Here is a 19,512-nt window from a genome sequence, read left to right as displayed (position 1 = left end):
CACCCAGGTCAACATTGATTTGACAATTGTATAAAAGGCATGGAGCAGCCTCTGGGGCTCCAGCTATGGGGAGGTGCACATTAGTAAAACTTTCTGTAGGCGGTAGTGCAGCTTTAATTACATTTCATAGAATAGTCATAAATTTCAAAAATATCCTTGTTAACTACCTTTCAAGGAGTGCCAGTAAATTGTCCAAAATATTGACGTTCCAAATGAGTTTTTAATGAGTCATGTGCATATGAACGGTGCAATGTTATTGTCAGACAGATTAAGATAATATTTCACTTTGTTTTAGGACATGCTTCATCCTAACCACATAGTGACAGATATAGGGATATAAGTATGTATATAATACATTTACTACTGTAAAATGTATGGATATTTGTAGTCACTGGGAATATAAAAAGCATGTGACTGTAGGCTGAGTGCTTTTATTAAAGTGAGTGAAATCCAAGATGACTTCTAATCTCCATAATTTACTACAGGCAGTGCATTATGCTATTTTATACATATTATTTACAGGAATTTACATATATATTTACATGTTTTGTTTTTATAACCACATATTTCAGAATTATTCATCCATTGTGTTTCCTGCCCCTTTTCTTCTTCATTAATCACTTCTCCATATTGATTACTGCAGCCAGAGGTAATACATCCGGAGTGGTCTTAACAATTGTAATTACCACCATTCACTTGCACAATTTTAGCCATTCCCTTCATGTACGACCGGTCAGAAAACACCCATACAAACATAGCTATTTGGCTGCTTTCTGTAATTTAAAATAAGAAAATACCATTGAGTATGCTTTAAAAAAAAAAAAAAAAAATGCTTTTGTATGGTCACAGCATCATCAGTGCTATCTAATGTTTATTTCATTGTATGAGCCTCAGTATCTAGACTTTGTACATACATACAAATATATGATATTATTGAATGTGCAGGTGTTTGATGTAAAGCCTGAAATCATGTCCGACCCCATGCTTCACAGAAGGTATGGGGGTAAATGTATAAAGCTGAGCGTTTTGCGGCGGGTTTGAAAAACCAATCAGAGTCTAGCTATTCTTTAGTACATTCTACAAAATGACAGCTAGAATCCGATTGGTTGCTATAGGCAACATCTCCACTTTTCAAACCCGCCAGCAAACTCTCAGCTTGATAAATTTACCCCGTGGTGTTCTTTGGGTGATGAGCTGCATTGTCTTTGCATCAAACATACCTTTTAGAATTAAGGCTAAAACATTCAACTTCGGCCCCATCAGGCCATAAGGTCCCTTCATGGCTCGGCAGGTCTAAATGTATTGTTTTGGAAAACATGTTTGGATGGGTTTTTTTTATGAGGCATGGCTTCCATCTTGTCAACCTACCCACAGTGCAGACTATGGGTGATTGTCACATTTAAGGAGGAACCAGGTCCCGACAGCAATTCCTGCAGCGCCTGCTGTAGGCCTCTTGATAGTCTCCCTGACGAGTTTCCTCTTTGTCTTGCTATCAACTTTGGAGTGACGTCCTGATCTTGGCAATGACAGTGTTATACCACATTTTCTCCAATTAGAGGTGATAGTCTCAACAGTGTTCTATGGGGCATGTACTGCCTTTGAAATGCTGCTATAACTCTAATCTGATTGTTACCTTTCACAAATGAGATCTGATAGATGTTTTGTAAACTGTCTCTGGGCAATGCCTATCCCAGTAGGATGCAAACCTGAAAACTGCAAAAAATAAATCCTACAGGAACAGTTTATCTTTATTTGGGGTTAAATGCAATAGCTTTCATTGATGGCAGGTGTGTGCTAATTACATTTGAATGTGATTGGTTAACTCTGAACATCCTCAACACTTATGCAACTAGGAAATTGTAGGGGTTTGTTTTTTTTTCTTAATTTAGTTTTTCTCTTGAGTTTTCTTGGCTGCAGTGTCGCATTTAAATTGTTTTATTATATTGTCTTTGTTTGAGGGTTCCACCGTATAATATGTAAATAAATACACTGCTCATCATACACAAATCATTTGAATGCATATTTTAGTAACTTATATTTATTGTAATTATGTAGAGATCTGGTCTGACTTTGATGGTCAGGCTGAATGGCTGGTGTATATGAAATGTGACAGCTGTAGGGGTTCCAAACATTACATGATACCCTGACCCTACTCCAGCTGGTTTTTCTTTAATATTCTAAAAGTAGAATGGGTCATATTGAAAGAAAATCACTGTGTTATAGATGCCTTTTACGGCCAGCATCCAGGTGTACATGTGGTATATGGAGCCCTAGTCCTGTGTGCCGCTGGTGACCACACACAGCTACAGTGATCACTGCCCAACTGCATTTATTGTCAACAGGCCAGTTATGGCGGTCATTGGAGTCCCCCACATGTCGATCTTGGGCGTTAAACATGGCTCTTTATTCATGTGTGGTTATGAGACCAGAAAATGAAAGCATGCCACACAAACTGCCAGCTAACCCCCACAGGACAAGTATAGAAAAGTGAATTAGAAAGTTCTCTTTTCCAGTATGGTTTGTCACAGTATATATTTACAATGATTCAACAGCAGGAACCCACAGAATGACTAAACATACAGCCAAATTACTTTAATCATGGTGGAGCAATAAAAAAAAAAAAAAAATACCATACAAAACATTGCCTTAAATAGTTTATTTTGTATATCATTTACATAAATGTATATATTTGGCTTTCTCTTAGACTCTGAGGTTTACAATTTCTAAAAAATAAAATAGTCCTTTTTTCCCTGACATAAATCAGGAAACTATTTTACTTGAGTTCTTGTATGACAAGAAAGCACCACTCGCATACATAACATAGTAAAAGTGGTTACTGTAAGTGCTGGTTATACCCTCTAAAGGAACCAGCTGTACCTTACAGTAGGAAACGGTTAGTAGCAAAACAAACAACATTGTCAAAATATACAAAACCATCAATATTCTTGTGTCGGACAAAGCCTTCATTACTGGGTTGTAAACTAGTTAGTATTAAGGAGGCAGCGATTGTGGGGTAAGCAGCTGGTTAGGAAAAACTTATGTGCATTTCAATTGTTAAAATAATACAAGTTGCTAAGAATACTGATATCGCATGATATAACAAAATGAGAAATACACGAAGACAGACAAGTAGCAGTTAATGGATTTTGTTTTGGACTGATCAGACACCAAGCATAAGTCTTTAAAGAACACAAATGTATTTGGAAAATATCCCACTAGAAATAGAATTGGACTAGGGCTCAACCAACATTTTACCCCAAATTAATAGTAATGAATTAGCATTATGGGTAAATTCTCATTTCCATTGTGCAGCCCAACTCAGAATTTGTAGTGCAAATTCTATGTGAATTCTGGTATTAAGAATAAAAATAACATTTATACACATGCTATCTATATGAAAATCTTATGTTTGAGGATTTTACTTATTTCCATGCATGAAAAAAAAATTCATCCCAAAAAGTGTAAACAAACCAGCAGCTATACTTGCTGCAACAAATTGCTACTGCCACATTACATGTTATACAATATAGTGAGTCGTATGATACAAACTACCCTAGCAACTGACGGACACTTTACAACATTCTGAGCCTGGTGCAACTTGCATGCAAAAAATGAAGGATGTGATTTGTGGCATGCAACTATAAGCACATGAATTACTAAGGTGTAAAACTAGAATATGGCCGATCACAATCTGGGTTTCTTAAAATATAGTACATGTAACCACAGGGCATCGCCCACAGATTTTAAGGTTATTTCATAGTCTTCAATTAAAATATCTACATTTCTTTTTATTAGCATAAGTGGGAGCTTCTTGGCAGAAATGTCAGCGGTGTATTTACACTGGCTGATCAGAGACAGAAATTAATATTAAGTAATTTACAGCACCCATAGGGGCATGATTTATCATAAGTTATTGAATATGTAATAAGAAATGCTGTAAACTCAGCCCCCAGCATATTATCTCCTTTACCCCTGACACAAAATGCTCTGGACATAAACTTATCACTTTTTCTTTCGTGGTTACCTGTGCTGAATTAATTAGTGGGTGTTAATTCATCATTTAATTACTATAGGCTAGGTTACTGTTCTAGGAAAAGAAGTGGAACGTTTGGGAGCAGATCAATGTAGAGGGTGGTAGGGTGTGTATATTAGACTGTGAATTAAATTGATGTAAATAATATTTCTTTTTTTAAACCAGGGTATGTGTTCACTATTTACAAACTGAAGGGGTTTCATTTATAAAGTTACACACAGAGATTAATAGGGAACTCTTTTCAGACCGACATAAGAGGTCAACTCTGCTTTAAATAAAGAGCTGATTGAAGTTTTAACAGTGTGTGGATTCTGCAAATTAAGGTATTCCTATTCCAGATGCGACTGCTAAAGATAGCAGAATCAACATTTTATCCAGCTCAAACACAGGCCAGAGCTTAGAGGTAAATTTTGCTCTATATTCACTTTACTTTTGCTTTCACCTAAAAATAGCATTTGTGAACCAGTTGTTCTCAAACCTAAGCCCAGGAATCCATAAACAAGATAGGTTTCCAGAATTCTAAACATTAGTGTATTTGTTAGTGTTGGACTTATTCTAAGAGACTCACATGTTCTATATAATGTTTATAATGGAGTTCTTTAAAGATATAAGGAAAACTTGCACTGTTGGGAATGTAAATGAGCTTTGAACCATTGTCCTAAAATAATGTAGTCTCGTGAGACAATGGTAAATACAACAATCGCCAATCATCATAATATTTGTGAAACTTAAAACTACCATAGCTTTCTGTAAGACAAAGGATGCCAAACTATTACAGAAATTTCAACGTGATTCTTTTCAAATTACACACAATACTCTGCGCTTGTTCTTCCCACTTTGTTTTTTTCTTTGAAAAAAATACAACTTTAATAAGTTGTATGACATAAAGTATCAATAAATAAATTTTGAACGGGTTATGGTTAGTATTAGAAGGGGTTGTCCTCTTCTGCATTTTAAATTGTTTCGAATGGGTTATGTAAAGACCTAGTTAGAAAAACAGATGAAAGCCAAAATGATCAGGCAATGTATATTGATTTGTACATATCCCTTATCAAGAAGTTAAACTTGATGTGGAATGCACGTTTAGTTACCCTTACACGGACACAGATACTGAATGACGCTTCAGAACTTGTGTTTGTATACTAGATATTCTGAACTTGTTCTGAAACTCCATTCGTTAGTGTCAGTTTAAGAGCAGTCAAGTGCTACATTAGATGCACAACTATGTAGTTTATGAGAGCAGAGGATTGTGTGACAGATGTAATAAGTTTTGCTCAAAAAACAAGAGATCCTGGAGCATGTAGTTAGATATAGACTCAAGAGCCCAGAAATACACAATTGTTATATCAATATGCCTCATAAGTAATGTAGTGCTGTACAAAGCATAAGGTTACTTAAGAACATGCTGCAAATAGCACCAATGTGTTGTAACACTACCATTGTAAACTCCAGTCCTTAAGTTCCCCTAACGTGCCATATTTTGTTGATTTCTTTAGTCGGGTACAGGTGAATTTGACTAGGCAAATACAGAGGTCAGTAATTAAATAAGTGAAGCAGCACTAACAAGCGTAAAAGCAGTATCTCAGCCCCCACGCCTGCTTTTATACCATTTTTTATTTTTTTTTATTTATAAGTCGCCACAGATTCCGTAGTGCCGGATACAGAAGCAAGTAACAACTAGATGAGGTAATACACGTAAGTAGCACAGATAAGTGTGCGTAATGCTATGGGGACTCAAACAGAGTGCAGCAAAAGATGTGACAGGACGAGGGAGGGAGGGAGGCAGCAGACAGACATTGGACAATAGGTAGAGAGGACCCTGCAGTCTAGAAGGAGGAGTGGTGAGAGTCAGAAGAAAATGAAGATGGCAGAGAAGGAAGAGGAGGTGATGGTTAGGAGGTGGTAGGATAGGCGAGCTTGAAAAGGTGAGTTTTGAAGGACTGGGATTTATGACCTTGTGCGGCAAGCTGGTCACTTTACTGTGAACTAATATCTGTGAAGATTGAAATTCTAACACTCATGTCCATCCTTAATATATTACAGTCTGATGTTACACTTGTTTTTGTTGTTATTCTAGCTGATGGACTAAATGGGGTCCAAACAGATAATGCACCATATATCCACCTACTTTAACACATAAAATTAATAATCTATATTTAAATAACTAGCAAAGCAAATATTTTCCCAGGAAACGTTTGTATTTTTGTTTTATTTTTCAAAATGCAAAGCTGGTAGGGAAGGGTCGTTATTACTGCACAACTCTGTGTGTAAGGTTTTGGCAGTAAGCTACAACCCACATCATCCATTGAAGCTTTGCATGCATTTACAGCTAGTGTTTGAATTCTGCTAATACCTGCAACGCTAGTACTAAGGGGGAGATTGCTGCCGGTGATGTGGGACATGGACATTGCGCTTCCCACATTGCCGGCAATTACCGTAGAGGTGCGAGAATAAATGAGCGGAGATTTCTGTCAAATCTCCACCGCGAGTGTCTCATGTTGCTAGATCTGCCCCTGTCAACTGTAAGTGCTGTTATTGTGAAGTAGAGCCGTGTAGTAGAAACAACAGCTCAGCCGCAAAATGGTAAACTACAGGCGAGCTGGACGAACCCGTATTTGCCGGATACAAGAACACTTCCTATCCAAATGCGTACTACCAACTTTAAATTTGGTGGCTGTGGAATAATGGTCTGGGGTTGTTTTTCATGGTTTGGCCTGAGCCCCTATGTTCCAGTGACGGGAAATCTCAGACATTGCAACATTTTTGTGTATGAAGTGTAATCATGTCAGCATTCCACTTTTCTAGGGGACAGAGCAGCGATTAAGTCATGGGAGGGTTGGCAAATACGGTGCAAAAAGAAAAAAAAAAAAAAAGAAGAACATTGTTACGAGAAAGCAGCATTTATATACACAAAGCAGCACCTGTCTGCTTTATGTGTGCAGGAGTATGCCTTTACGTTCTATAATGCACCTGTACAAACAAAGTGTTTAGAGTAAGAAAACCAATATATATGACACTTGAAATAAAGTCTCTGAATTGCTAAGTGAAGGTCTAACAGTACATTGCTGCAATCTGTGTGCATTGGAATGTTATACAGGAAATGCCCAATGATTGTGTACTACATCTGAGCAGATGGGGCAAAACTTTACTCCTTGGTGAGTGAATCTATTTAAGCTTGGCACAACAAGGCTAATATGTAGGCAGTAGCACTACCAGACATTACACATTGTTAAACAGTGTGTTTACTTTATGACATTTGGCAATTTCTGATTGGTTGCAGCACATTTATGCTATATGCACTTGTTAAGTAAACCTTTTATAGGCTAATAACATAAACTCTAATACTGGTGATCGTTTCAGGATTTATGTAAAACAAAACAAATACTGCAATCTATAGACAATAACGTATACTCAATCTCTTCCATAGCCATAGAAAGACATCTGACTGCTAAATCATACCTCCAAGCATTCTAAGTTTGGGATTTAGGACACGGCCATGTCCCCTCCGGAAAAGGGGGTCCACATCATGTCCGCAGGGGGCATCACTAGTGCTGTTACAGCGCTAGGCCACCCATATACTCCCTCACCTAAAAACACTCCTGCCACTGGTGTGCGTGGCACACATACCTCCCAACATCCCCGGCAGTCACGGCAAAAGTCAGCTGGGGGGTATTGCAAATTCATACCATGGATTTGCATATTTAAGAAGGTAATTCTATAGGTAGTTAATTCAGTGTTTAAATTGCAGTTCCACAGATCAGTGATCTGTGGAACTGCAAACTACAGAGAATAAATAGCCATTATCTGTAGAAAACACAAGCGAGTATGATGCTCAAAGTTTAAATAAAGAATAAGTGTTTGTAAAATATATACATTATATATATATATATCTTTATATACAATAAAAAAAATATATACACTATTATACATGTGATATAATAATTTTGTCTTCCTCAAAAAAAAAAAAAAGTATCCTTCAATTAGATAGTTACACTTTTAACCTTGCATGTGTTTCTTGACATTTCTTGGCAAGGTAGAGGTTAATTGGGAGGGTTTGGATTTTCTTCATTGGCCTCATTGATCACAGTGTTATGTACTGTACACAGTGGCACCTCAGAATGATGCATTTCAGTGCATCCAATTTATCATGTAGGTAATTCTTCTGCTGGCCACCGGAGGCTGTCACTTCACATATCCGGAGTCACTTTGCATAGTCTAAACTTTACCACCTTCAGGAATTACAAAAATGTCCACTTTCAGCATGAGCTACTTTTCATTTTTAGGGTGTTTATACCCTATTGGAGCAATTTCCTGGGCTTTCAGGCCAATGTTTTAACGTACAATCCCTTGTGCTGACTTTTTCTTTTTATGATGCCACATTTATGTCCAGGAACTGTTGTCCTCCACTCTTGGTATTGACCTGTAAACAATAAAAGACTTTAATTAAAAATTAAATAGCACTGTAAACAATACAACATACCTCTGTTGGTGGTCATTAACCACAGTATAAATTCCTGAAAAATAATATTCATTACTTAAAAACATACTGTACCAAATGCACAAAGCTATGTAATTACTATTGGATTGTGATAATAATAATCAGGACAGCACTCAGAACAACTGGCATCAGCATTCATTCTCAATTTTTTCAACATAAATCACAAGTATAAATACTACATAAGATGCCCAAGTCATATCTCTCAACATTTAGAATCACGAAAACGGGACAAAATAAGCCCTGCCCTGTTGCTACCAAGCTCCACCCACATATGTGCAGAGTTTTGTTAAGTCCCACCCTTTTTCAGCTCGCGAATCAGAATGTTCTGCCAAAATCAGGACAGCTGGGAGGTATGCCAACTTACCTACCAAATTCTTAAAGCCAAATACAAGATGCTTATTGATATTAACATATATATATATATATATATATATATATATATGTAATTATTTTTTTCTGTTGAAATTAACTGTCTTTATCATTTTATATCACTTCCTTAGCTACAACCATGACATCAAACTGTTTTAGACTGCAAATTGTTTTAGGCCAGTGTAAAATTCCTATTTGTCTTCAGTTTCCTGGCCTATTATGACAGGCTGTCCTAGGGGTATATTTACTAAACTGCAGGTTTGAAGAAGTGGAGATGTTGCCACTAGCAACCAATCAGCGCCAGATTATTGAAATGAGATAAAGGGATAGATAGGGTACATTTCCAGAGGCGTTCCTTGTCCTGCCCACCCATTCCCCCTCCAAAAAAAGAACTTGAATTTTGCATCAGTTGTAGAGTTTGGGATTAGTCCTAATGAGACAAAATACTTCCAATATTTTATTTTTCCTCCATTTGGACTTAAAGTAAAATCATTGTTTCTGCTTTCTTGATTATTTAATAAACTAGTGAACAAGGGTTTCGGGAATTATTTTATTCAATGAACGTTTATATGAAAATCTGTGACCTCTGGGAGGAGTGATGTGCCATGATTTTTGCAGCTCCCCTTTCTCCCCATGGAGTCACCAGCCCTGTGACGACCAGCCTGGGTATGATTTTCACTATTGCAGGGGAACCCCACGTTCATGGTCTCACTCTTATAGTGGAAACAGTCCTAGGCTGTCTAGTGCTGGGTGGAGTCATGATGTCCCTCATTCTCAGAAGAGAAAAACTGGAAACTGTTCAATTAAAAGGTGATGTACTAAAGAGTATAGAGCAGTGTTTTTCAACTCCAGTCCTCAGGACCCACTAACAGTGCAGGATCTCCAGGTGACCAGTGAAATAATTATACCACCTGCTACACTGTGTCAGTCAGTAATGAATACACCTGTGCTCCAGCAAGGAGATATGGAAAACATGTACTGCTAGGGGGTCCTGAGGACTGGAGTTAATAAACACTGGTATAGAGATTGTACTTACAATGCGAGTCATCGAAGCACACTTTAAGCCTGGAGAGGCTGCTCCAGAGTGTGGAAATGAGGGTGTGATATGGTGCCCTTCATAACCGATGTCCATACCAATTACTCTGCATTGTCACAACTACTTTGCAGCTTCACATTTGGGAACAGCATAACCAAGGCACACCAGTAAACCAAGTTGGTATTGATTGTACATTACTATGTATATACATTATGAAATGTGTATGCACTGCATTAAATATATCATTTTAGCCTCTGCAACAGATCCCCATGTACATAAGTAGAATAAAGTCCAGTTCATCCTTTAAATAGATACACACAGCCTCATGAGCAAAACTAGAAGAAAGCTTTGTAAACCTCAGCATGTGACCAGTTTAATTCATTTGCAACGATCAAAGTGAATACAAACACTACTATACAATTACAGTCTTTCAGGTTCTAGAGATGTAATGAGGCAGACACAGTAGGGGCACTAGTGACTGCTTCAGAGCATAGGCTATGAAAAGCACCCAGGTGAGAAAAAATGTGCACTCTAGGGCATTAAATGCGGGTTAGCAGCTGAGTGCCAGCAACAAAGTTAAATGAGACACGATCGGTACATAGCCAATCACCCCTACAAACACACCAACTGAATAAACCACCTCTGTGAAGCTGGAGTAACAAGGACAGACACTAACCCCTGTCTTAGGTAACCGTACATCTGCCGTACTTTAATGTAATAAATGTTCAATAATAGAAAATAATAGATTATATACCACAAAAGTGATGACTTAAGACATCTCAACGCCAAGCCCCTATGGTGGCACATGGGCCATATTTTGGATGAACAGGGTAACCATTTGCTTGGGCTGTTATATACTGATAATCTGTTTCACAATAGATTGCAGCATACAATGGATAGTGTGCAAGTAGTCGGTGTTTCCTACAGGTCATACAGTAAAAGCAGTAGAGGGTCTCTGCAAAAGAATATTGTTGTCCTCGTTTTCACCATCCAGTGATACATTGTCCCTATGCTCTTCATAGTCACATATTTGTACTGGCACTGTTATCAGTATGGACTGACACTTCCTTTTGGCTAATCAGTACAATATGTGTTGTGTCCCTTTGCTAGGAAACCAGAATGCAAAGCAGCCCGAGTTGTGTACAAGCCACCAGGCTGACGTAAGACGGGTCACATAATGGTCCCTAGTGCTGCAAGACCTCTTGTGCAGCTGTGCATGTTCATTGCAGAGTATAACAAATGTATGTATTGTTGCAGCCAAACCCCATATATATGCCTCCTATATCTAGATAAATAGATATGCAAATTAATACAAAATACACAAATCTATAGAGGCCAGACCATGCATATATCAGGGCAAAGCACGTAATTATCCTCAGATTTGCTTGTGAATGTGTCCTAGTCCCATATGCCAATGATGACTTTACCTTATCAGACTTTCACAGAAGCCGGTGGCATCATGAGTTGACTCACCCTAGATAAAGGACAAACAGCAAATGTCATTTTTAAGAATAGCAAGAGGACAAGACGTGAGATGTCAGGGGTCTCAGTATTTGGAGAGTGCTATTCCACCTTGTATCTAAGAGCGGTCAGCTCAGCCTTATTTTCTTCACTGCATTCCTCACTATATATTGATTAAGATAGAAGAGTTATCGGGCCCGATTCATTAAGGAAAGTAAGGCAAAAAAATTAGTACGATTTCTCTTGGACAAAACCATGTTACAATGCAAGGGGTGCATATAAGATAAATACTGGCTGTTTGTTCATGCAGCACACAAATACTTGATAGCTTTATTTTTACACTGAAATTTAAAGTTGATCTAGTACATGCCCTACCCCAACTATAAATATGTCCCCACATTTTAAATTTACCACCTCTTCCAATGCAACATGGTTTTTCCAAGGTGCAAAGTTGCTCAATTTGTTTGCTTTACTTTCCTTAATAAATCAGGCCCATTGTGTACAAATATATATCGGAACAGCAGAAAGACATTTTATTATAAGAAGTGCATCCAATGGGAAAACACACTGTAAAACTAAGAAGTGTTTATACAGTATGTAAATGTTTGGATTAGCTCAGCAGCCTATTGGAATGGCTTTTGGAAACATATCTTGGGTCGACTAATAATTTCCTACTTATACTTTGTCTATATACCTTTTTGGCAATTCCAGTAAGAAGAAACGTTATCTAGTACGTCTTTTATGCAATTAACTGCAACTTCCAGTTTTATGCACACACTTTTTATGCAATGTTTAACCTACTACAGTAGGTTTTCTACATGGTTTTGTGTACCTCCTTTGATGCCTTAAGCATAATTAATTTAGTTATAAATGAAGAATGGAAACTCCCCTTACCAGAATACTTTCATGTTTTCTCTACCTACATGTGGCCACTAAAAAAAATGATCAATTAGAAGAGGAAGCCAGATGCTTGAGCAATTGTTCACCTCCGAATATTTCCCAAAATCTGCGTCCATGACTGGCCTGTACCCATACACACAGACAATACCAATTTCACATATTCTTGTGGGAATCACACAAGAAAGGGAGAGGAAGGAAAAGTGCACTGCCCCTTTCATCCTGACAGAGGAAGGTACTATTTTCAAATAAATTCTAAGCAGTAGTGCGGGAATAGTTTTATTCTATTTTCGGAATTCCCAATCGTTGCATGACAGAGAATGTAACGGCGGATGAGAAGTTAAAATAAAAAAAGACTGTCGTTGTCAGAAACTCTCAGCAAACAGAAGTGCTAATAGTTATTTAAGGGTTCCCTTACAATAAAGCCATTATGTCTGCCAGCCGGAGTTCTCAAAATTACAGGATATTAAAGGTGTAAAACCCTCTAGTTGGTTATTTAATTCTATACTATTATCATTGAACTCTTGGCTATGTCGTGACTGCACGGTCAAATTAAAAGCCTAAAGGTCCAAAAGTGGGCAGGAGGTGAAAATAATCTACAGACAGATAAATACAGTGGGGCCTGTTGGTTGGTTGTACATCTGTTTGCATAATGTAAAGTCCGCATATTTGTACTGCGCATGCAAACAAAACAAGTCATAGACGTCTGCGGATTTGCTCGCATCTGACATCTACACTTGTTTGCGACTGGAGGGGTTGGATGAGAGAGGGAAGGTGCAGTCTAGATTAGACGGAGTACAACAAGGAAATGTTTGCATTATTGTGAACAGACGCAGACAGGCACAGAGTCCCATATAAACCTGTCAGTAGCCATATCAATTGTGGTGTCTGATATGAATAAGTCGGCGTATATTAGCAAGATTTTGTTTTTTATTCATGCACGAGAAGGAGATTTATACCTACTGTACTCTAGAGGGTTTTTTTCAGTTTATTCCAAAGTAATAGTGAATGTGTTTTTCCCAATCAAAACAAATGTTTAAAAAATTAAGTAGAAGTGTATCTGGTGTACAACGTGGTCCAAACACTATTTGTGCAGGGCATTTTGTTTGTGAACTCATATGCATTCAAAATCAGCATCAGCCCCAGAGTGTGAAAGAAATGTCATACTATACTTATTATCTGAAGTTATTCTCACTTCACTAAAACTGCCTTCTAATGTAGTAAGACCTATGTGTATTGATGTCACAGCTGGGAAAGAAAGGTAAGTGAATGCAGATTAGGCAAATATTTTGTTTTTCCTGGAGGTATCCACATCAATATAGCATAAAGAGAAAAATTCAGATTTGGAAGATCAAGTAAGAACATGCCAGCTTTCATATATATCATCTTCAAAGTGCAGTGTTTCTCTCCCCCCCCCCCCCTATTCCTGTTTAGTGGAGGTGTCATCATCTGAACCTCCTTCTACATACAGGTGACTCTGGAAGAAATCAGTCATCTACGCTGTCCTGACACTAGATGGTGTTTCCAAGATAAATAACTTTAGCATCACATTTTAAAGAAACTTTGTACATTTAGTTTAATAACTTATGTGACATGTTTAGAATAGGTTCACTTGTCCTTTTAGATGTGATACCAGATACAAAGGAATGTATTTGTTCATCAAAACTGGTTATATTAACAAGTAAGGGATACACAGACCAGGGCTGTAATTGATCACTATACCCTCCCACTTTCTAAGCCCTCAATACGTATAAGTATTCATGGCAGACATTACACATTTGATCATTTAAGCCATAACAGCCACCTCCCAATAGTTCCATCTTGTTGTTAGACATTCCGTTGTTTCCTCTGACAGAAGGGCTTTGATCTACAGGGCTGGGACCAGTGTAGACTGATAGTATGACTGGCTAAGTTTGTCCCAGTTTTTACACCCCACCCAAATGCTCTGGAGTCTATTTGAGATTAGTGCCTGAGTTTAGTACAAATTGAAGTCTGCAGTAGACATTGAGCAAATTTATGGGTACACTAAGACCAAAGCGCCAAGCCCAAAAATGTTGAGTGACAGACTATGAAACAAGGGAGTTTGAGCATAATAGTAGAGCCCAGGTATCTAATCTGTGTGATGCCCATGTTTAGAGAGAAAAGAGACAAGGGACACTTAAATAATATGGGAACAACCAGACGCTGAGAGATGTTAAAAAGGACAGTTTCGAGGTTGACAGTTAGAGTCTCAGCGGAGGGGCAGAGTGGCAGCTTTTGTATACCATCTGTGGGACACTGTCCAATATTTAATTGTAACTAGTAAGTATGCTCTGGAAGTTTTTAATAAAGCTTTATCAAGAGATGGTTCATCATAACACCCATTCATCATAACAACTTTAAGGTGAACTTTACTGCTACATCGTTGACATCTGACATCTTGGTTTTCCAACTTGCATCTGTAAGTTCCCTTTCCACATTTTAACCCACAGAACTCAGGGATGTAAAGAGATCAGTTGGCCTGGGGGACAAATGAAGGACACCACAATGGATTCTGATTGTTGGGTCCTTTAAAACTTGGGGTCTTCGGCCAGTGCATAACTTGCTTTTCCCATCTAGATGTTCCATGTGATTAAGTCCTTGGCCTTTATGTTTATAGTTCATGAATTGGGTTGGAGCATCATGTTTATTAAGATAATATAAGACATATATGATTTTATGTGCCAAATTAATACATATGGTATAAGTACATGCTGCAGAACTTTAAGTAGACATGTTCGTATAATCTCTCTATGAACAAGCTGTAGTTCAGGCTATATACTCAATGCAGTAAGCAACCAGCCTGTACTGTATAAACAGCTTCTGAATGGATGCAGTAATGTCTCAGCAACAGATCCTGATTATGTCTATATGGATGTTGAACCACATGGTCAATATACTGAGAACTACAAGTAGAATATTAGAGACTTTACAACATAGCACAATTCACCAAATACACCGGCTGTGCACTTGTGTTTCCCACTTATATTTCTACAGCAGTAGCCTGTGCTAAATCAACTGATGCTAAAGGTGCTTTATACACCAATTAATGCAGAATAAGTAATTGCAAGAAATGTGGGAAGAACAGGGAGTCTATATATGGGTCATGTTCAAAGGTACAATGCAGTACAGCTCATACAATATTATTTACACAATACATTTATTTCCTTAAAAGCTAGTATTAAGTAGCCCATGTGGAAATGGGTAATAACACAGAAGTGTGTGATACATCATTCATACCCCATTACATTAATGCATTATACAATTTTCACTCTCCATCACTTATATTATATCCTAGATGTGCTCAACATATATCAAAGACAGTGTAAAAAACTACTACAACTACTACTACTACTACTACTACTAATACTAATAATGATAACTGTATTTTTTCCATCATAAATACGTCAATAGTTTGTTTTTAAACAAATCATAAGTAGTAATTCTGACTGTCATTCATGGGGGTATATGTATCAGCGGTTCTGGTAAATCGATGATTTTCTACGACATTGCCAGCAAGATATAAAATGGCAATTTAATTAAAGGCTAAAATGTTTCAGATGTTCCCTCTGGAGTTAAAACTTTCAAAGGAGCAGGTACAAAATATTCTTCCTTTTTCATAAAGCATTCACCCAGTGGTCTCAAATGCATGCTTTTAGACGCGTCTTTTAAAAGCATGTCAACTGGTATGGGGATGGAATCTTCTTTCATTGGTCCTGAACTAATCAAAGTGGAATAAAAATAATGAAAACCTTGATAGAATTGTGAGGATCTGATCCTAATGGAGCCGCCATGAGAAAAGTTAGAAATGGTCAATACTCGAACGGCCAATCAGAATAGCTTGTGTTTAATTGCTTGAGCAAGCCACTTTGGTTAGCTCGAATGTATAAATCCCTAAAGAATAATGAAGTTCACTCATTCTCATTGCTGCTCCACACGGAGCAAGTTCTCTTTGTTCTCTCAGGATTTTTGAAAGAAGAAAGAAGATTCACTATGGACTTAGAAAAACAACAAAGAGGAAAATAAGGGATTTGGTGGAATGTTGGCATTTGTGGGGTTTTTTCTACTTATATTCCAGCAGGCTCTGGTTGCCACAACATGTTCTGGCAGCCATGGACATGCTGGAGCTGCATTCCCAAGCAAGTAATGGCTGTCAGGTATTGCTGGGACTTGTAGTTCCACAACAGTACTTTTCCTAATTACCCTGATAGCCACCAACTACATTGTGCCAGGATGAAAAATAAAAATAAAACTAATAAGTAAGAAGCAGGGTCAACAATAATTTCAGTTAAATTACAGATTTACATTAAATAAAACTCATAGTATAAGGCTTGCATGGTTAGGGCACCTCCCCTTAACGGTAACTATTTACATGTACCCTTGTGTACCCAATTTTTAATTTTCACTGTGAATGGAGCCATATTTACAAATGCAAATTCATACGTAATAGCACTTCATAGCGAATATGATGCACTGTGTACTGAAGGTCATTGCTGGTATAACGGTTTTTCTTCAATGAACATACTGGGCCTCTCTTTTAGAGTTCGGAGCAAAGCAAAAATAAAAGAGCACAATTCTACTTTAGCACAGCAGGGGGGAGGTTGTGTGACCTAGCTCAACTCTAAATTGCACTGTAAAAATAAAGCTGCCCATTATTTGTGCAAAAGCAGCTAGTATTTGCCCTGTGTGCAAAGAACAATGTACGTGCACCCCTTGATTTCCAACAAGGTTTGTCCAGTAGCAAATGTGCTCTTTATTTATGCCTTTGCGCCTAACTGTAAATGAGGCTCAAATGAAAGTTAATGAGAAAACAAAAGAATCCTGCAAATGAAATCGCACAAAACAAAAAAAATGGGACCAACCTAAAATCTACAAGATGGAAGCTTCTTCTGAGTCACTACAGCTGCCAACAGTCAAGGTGTCTGAGCATGGCTCTCTAGTGGGAAGAAAACGCACTCTTTTTAATGTAGAACACAAACTATTTTAAGCAGAATCACGAGGGAAGCTAATAAAAGACAAAAGAACTTAAAATGCTTTGTGACTTTTTGCTTTGCCAGTGGTAATGTTATCTGGGCAGAAGCTGGGTTTTGTAGTGAAACCTTAGCATGCAACAGTCTATAGGCCATTAGCAGATCTAGAAGGGGGCAATCGTCCCTCCTAACAGTGGTGGACTGCTTGCAGCCGCACACCAACTACATGTGCCTGGCGGCCAAGATGCAGGCAGAGCATTTTCTGCCTGCCTGTCTCTGCCGACACGCACATGTAAACAGTGTTCGGCTACAGGCAGCCCAGCCCTGCTAAGATTGAAGGGGGCGCAATGTCCATTGATCAAAGTGACAGCTTTCCCCTTAAAAATGTCTAGATCCACCCTTGCTATAGGCTCAAAGTACAGTGCACCTGGACAAAACACACAGAGTTGGATGCTGAGTTGGACCTATATGCGATAAAAAAACGGTAAAAACAAACGTACATAATAATAGGGATTGTGTGCCCATATGCTGAGTCAGAGGCATCTTAGGATGTGTCCAGCTTTGTAGCATTAGCACACGCCCCAGACATACAGATATACTTACAACCAACCACGTCATAAACACAAGAAACGTTTTTTTAACGTGGGGTTTGATAGCAAAAAGTACATTTGCTATCAGGTTTAAATTTGAAAAAAAACCACCATAATACAGCAGATATAATCTTCCTTCTCATGTACAAAGTATCAAATTATGTATTATATAAAACACCCACAAAATCATATAATATAGGCATGATCGATGAAGAAAGCACTATCAGCTTCATAGATCAATCACATATCAGCAGTGGCTAGTTAGTGTTGGAGACAGTCATCATCCTCAGCTTGTATTTGCACCAGCCATCAGCCATGAGGCTACTGGCTGGCGTATGGTGTGTGGGTCTGCCTCTGGCACAATTACGTCAACACTCTCTTACTTTACTTGGTCAGCGTTTGCCCGGCCCTTCCCTCCCTGTTCCACCCCCCAAGCGCAAGGAGATGCAACCACATCTGTACACACTTTTTTTGTGACCATGCACAGTACAAATTTGTATATTTTACCCTAAAAAAAATCGCATACGTCCAACTCAGCATAAATCCCAAAAAGTTTTGACAATATTATCTAGTCCAATAATCAGTCCTTCAGATGCTTCACAAATGGACACATTTTCTGTTAGGTAAGTTGTCATTGCATGTGAATATTACATTTGTTATATGGAAACAAACAAGTGTTTTTGTTACTGTACATGTGAGGTTACCTTTAATATTATGAATACATTATTAGAAGTATAGAAAAGCTGTCTTAAAGTTGACATTGGAAGTCTTATGGTCCAAAAGGGAAATATAAATCACTGTAGCTATTCCTGTTTACATTTAGTAACGAGAGGAAGCATTTGATTGGGCCTTGATTACTGCCCGACTGTCCATATTATAGTGTACTACTCATAACTCATAATGCATAACATTTCAGGTGAGCTGACACAGCGACGGCTCAGCTTCCCAACATTTTACATGATCTATTTTGCACTCAATATAACAAATATGTTGATCTCCTCCCGATATAGTCACCTCTGATGCATTTTCATCTTCTGGGAATGATTTTTATACTGCTGAACTGTGCTGTAGAGTCCAGACCTTCTCTAACAACACATACATTGCAACTCATTGGCCATTTTAAAACAATGTAGGCCTCTAAAGCCACCATATATGTCCGAGAATGGTTAAAATTTGGATTTTAATGCAGGCGGGGACCATGACTGTTAAGTACGTGCTGTGATTGGCTAACTGCACTAATTTGAGCCCATGGGTTCCTGATGTTCAGTCTGACCAATTAAATACTTCAACTTTTCATTATGGCCTTCAAGGGTGGGACCAAACTTGATAAAGGTATGTATGTTGGACAATCAGAATGAATGTCTGGATCATAACACATGGCCAACTTAAAATATGGCATGGTCCAGGTATACAATTCCAGTGATTGCCATCTAATAACTGTTTTATCTTGAGTGTCGCTAAACAATTCAAGAAATGTAAAGCCATGCCCTACATATAAATCACACATGTCAATCACGCACCATCCCAGTTAAATCCGAAAATGGCCATGTTTAGATCCCTTTATACACATTTTGTTACCGTTTTCTTGTTTTGGAATTATTTGTTGTAATAAGGATTTGCAGGGTTAGTTTATTCCATTA

The 19,512-nt window shown here is 38.0% G+C and overlaps 1 protein-coding gene across 4 annotated transcripts in view; it reads right to left on the bottom strand.

Moving 5' to 3' along the window:
• Nucleotides 1-2,637: 2,637 nt before the first annotated feature.
• SPNS2 (SPNS lysolipid transporter 2, sphingosine-1-phosphate) overlaps nt 2,638-19,512 on the bottom strand; it is a 110,795-nt gene continuing 93,920 nt past the window's right edge. The window contains exons 12-14 of one of the 4 annotated variants that reach the window (XR_012688014.1): nt 17,175-17,248; nt 11,364-11,410; nt 8,415-8,453 (exon numbers count right to left, since the gene is read on the bottom strand). Coding sequence is in view for 3 of the 4 variants with exons in the window: in XM_075194981.1 (XP_075051082.1) it covers nt 17,182-17,248 (67 nt within the window). In the remaining variant the exon portion in view is untranslated. Of the gene's footprint in view, nt 8,454-11,363; nt 11,411-17,174; nt 17,249-19,512 lie in introns of all 4 variants that reach the window. The other 3 variants (XM_075194981.1, XM_075194982.1, XM_075194983.1) reach the window with 3 other exon arrangements.

The sequence above is a fragment of the Mixophyes fleayi genome, chromosome 2 (genome assembly GCF_038048845.1).
Source record: "Mixophyes fleayi isolate aMixFle1 chromosome 2, aMixFle1.hap1, whole genome shotgun sequence".
Classification (NCBI taxonomy): Eukaryota; Metazoa; Chordata; class Amphibia; order Anura; family Limnodynastidae; genus Mixophyes; species Mixophyes fleayi.
This window is presented reverse-complemented; position numbering and strand designations above follow the sequence as displayed.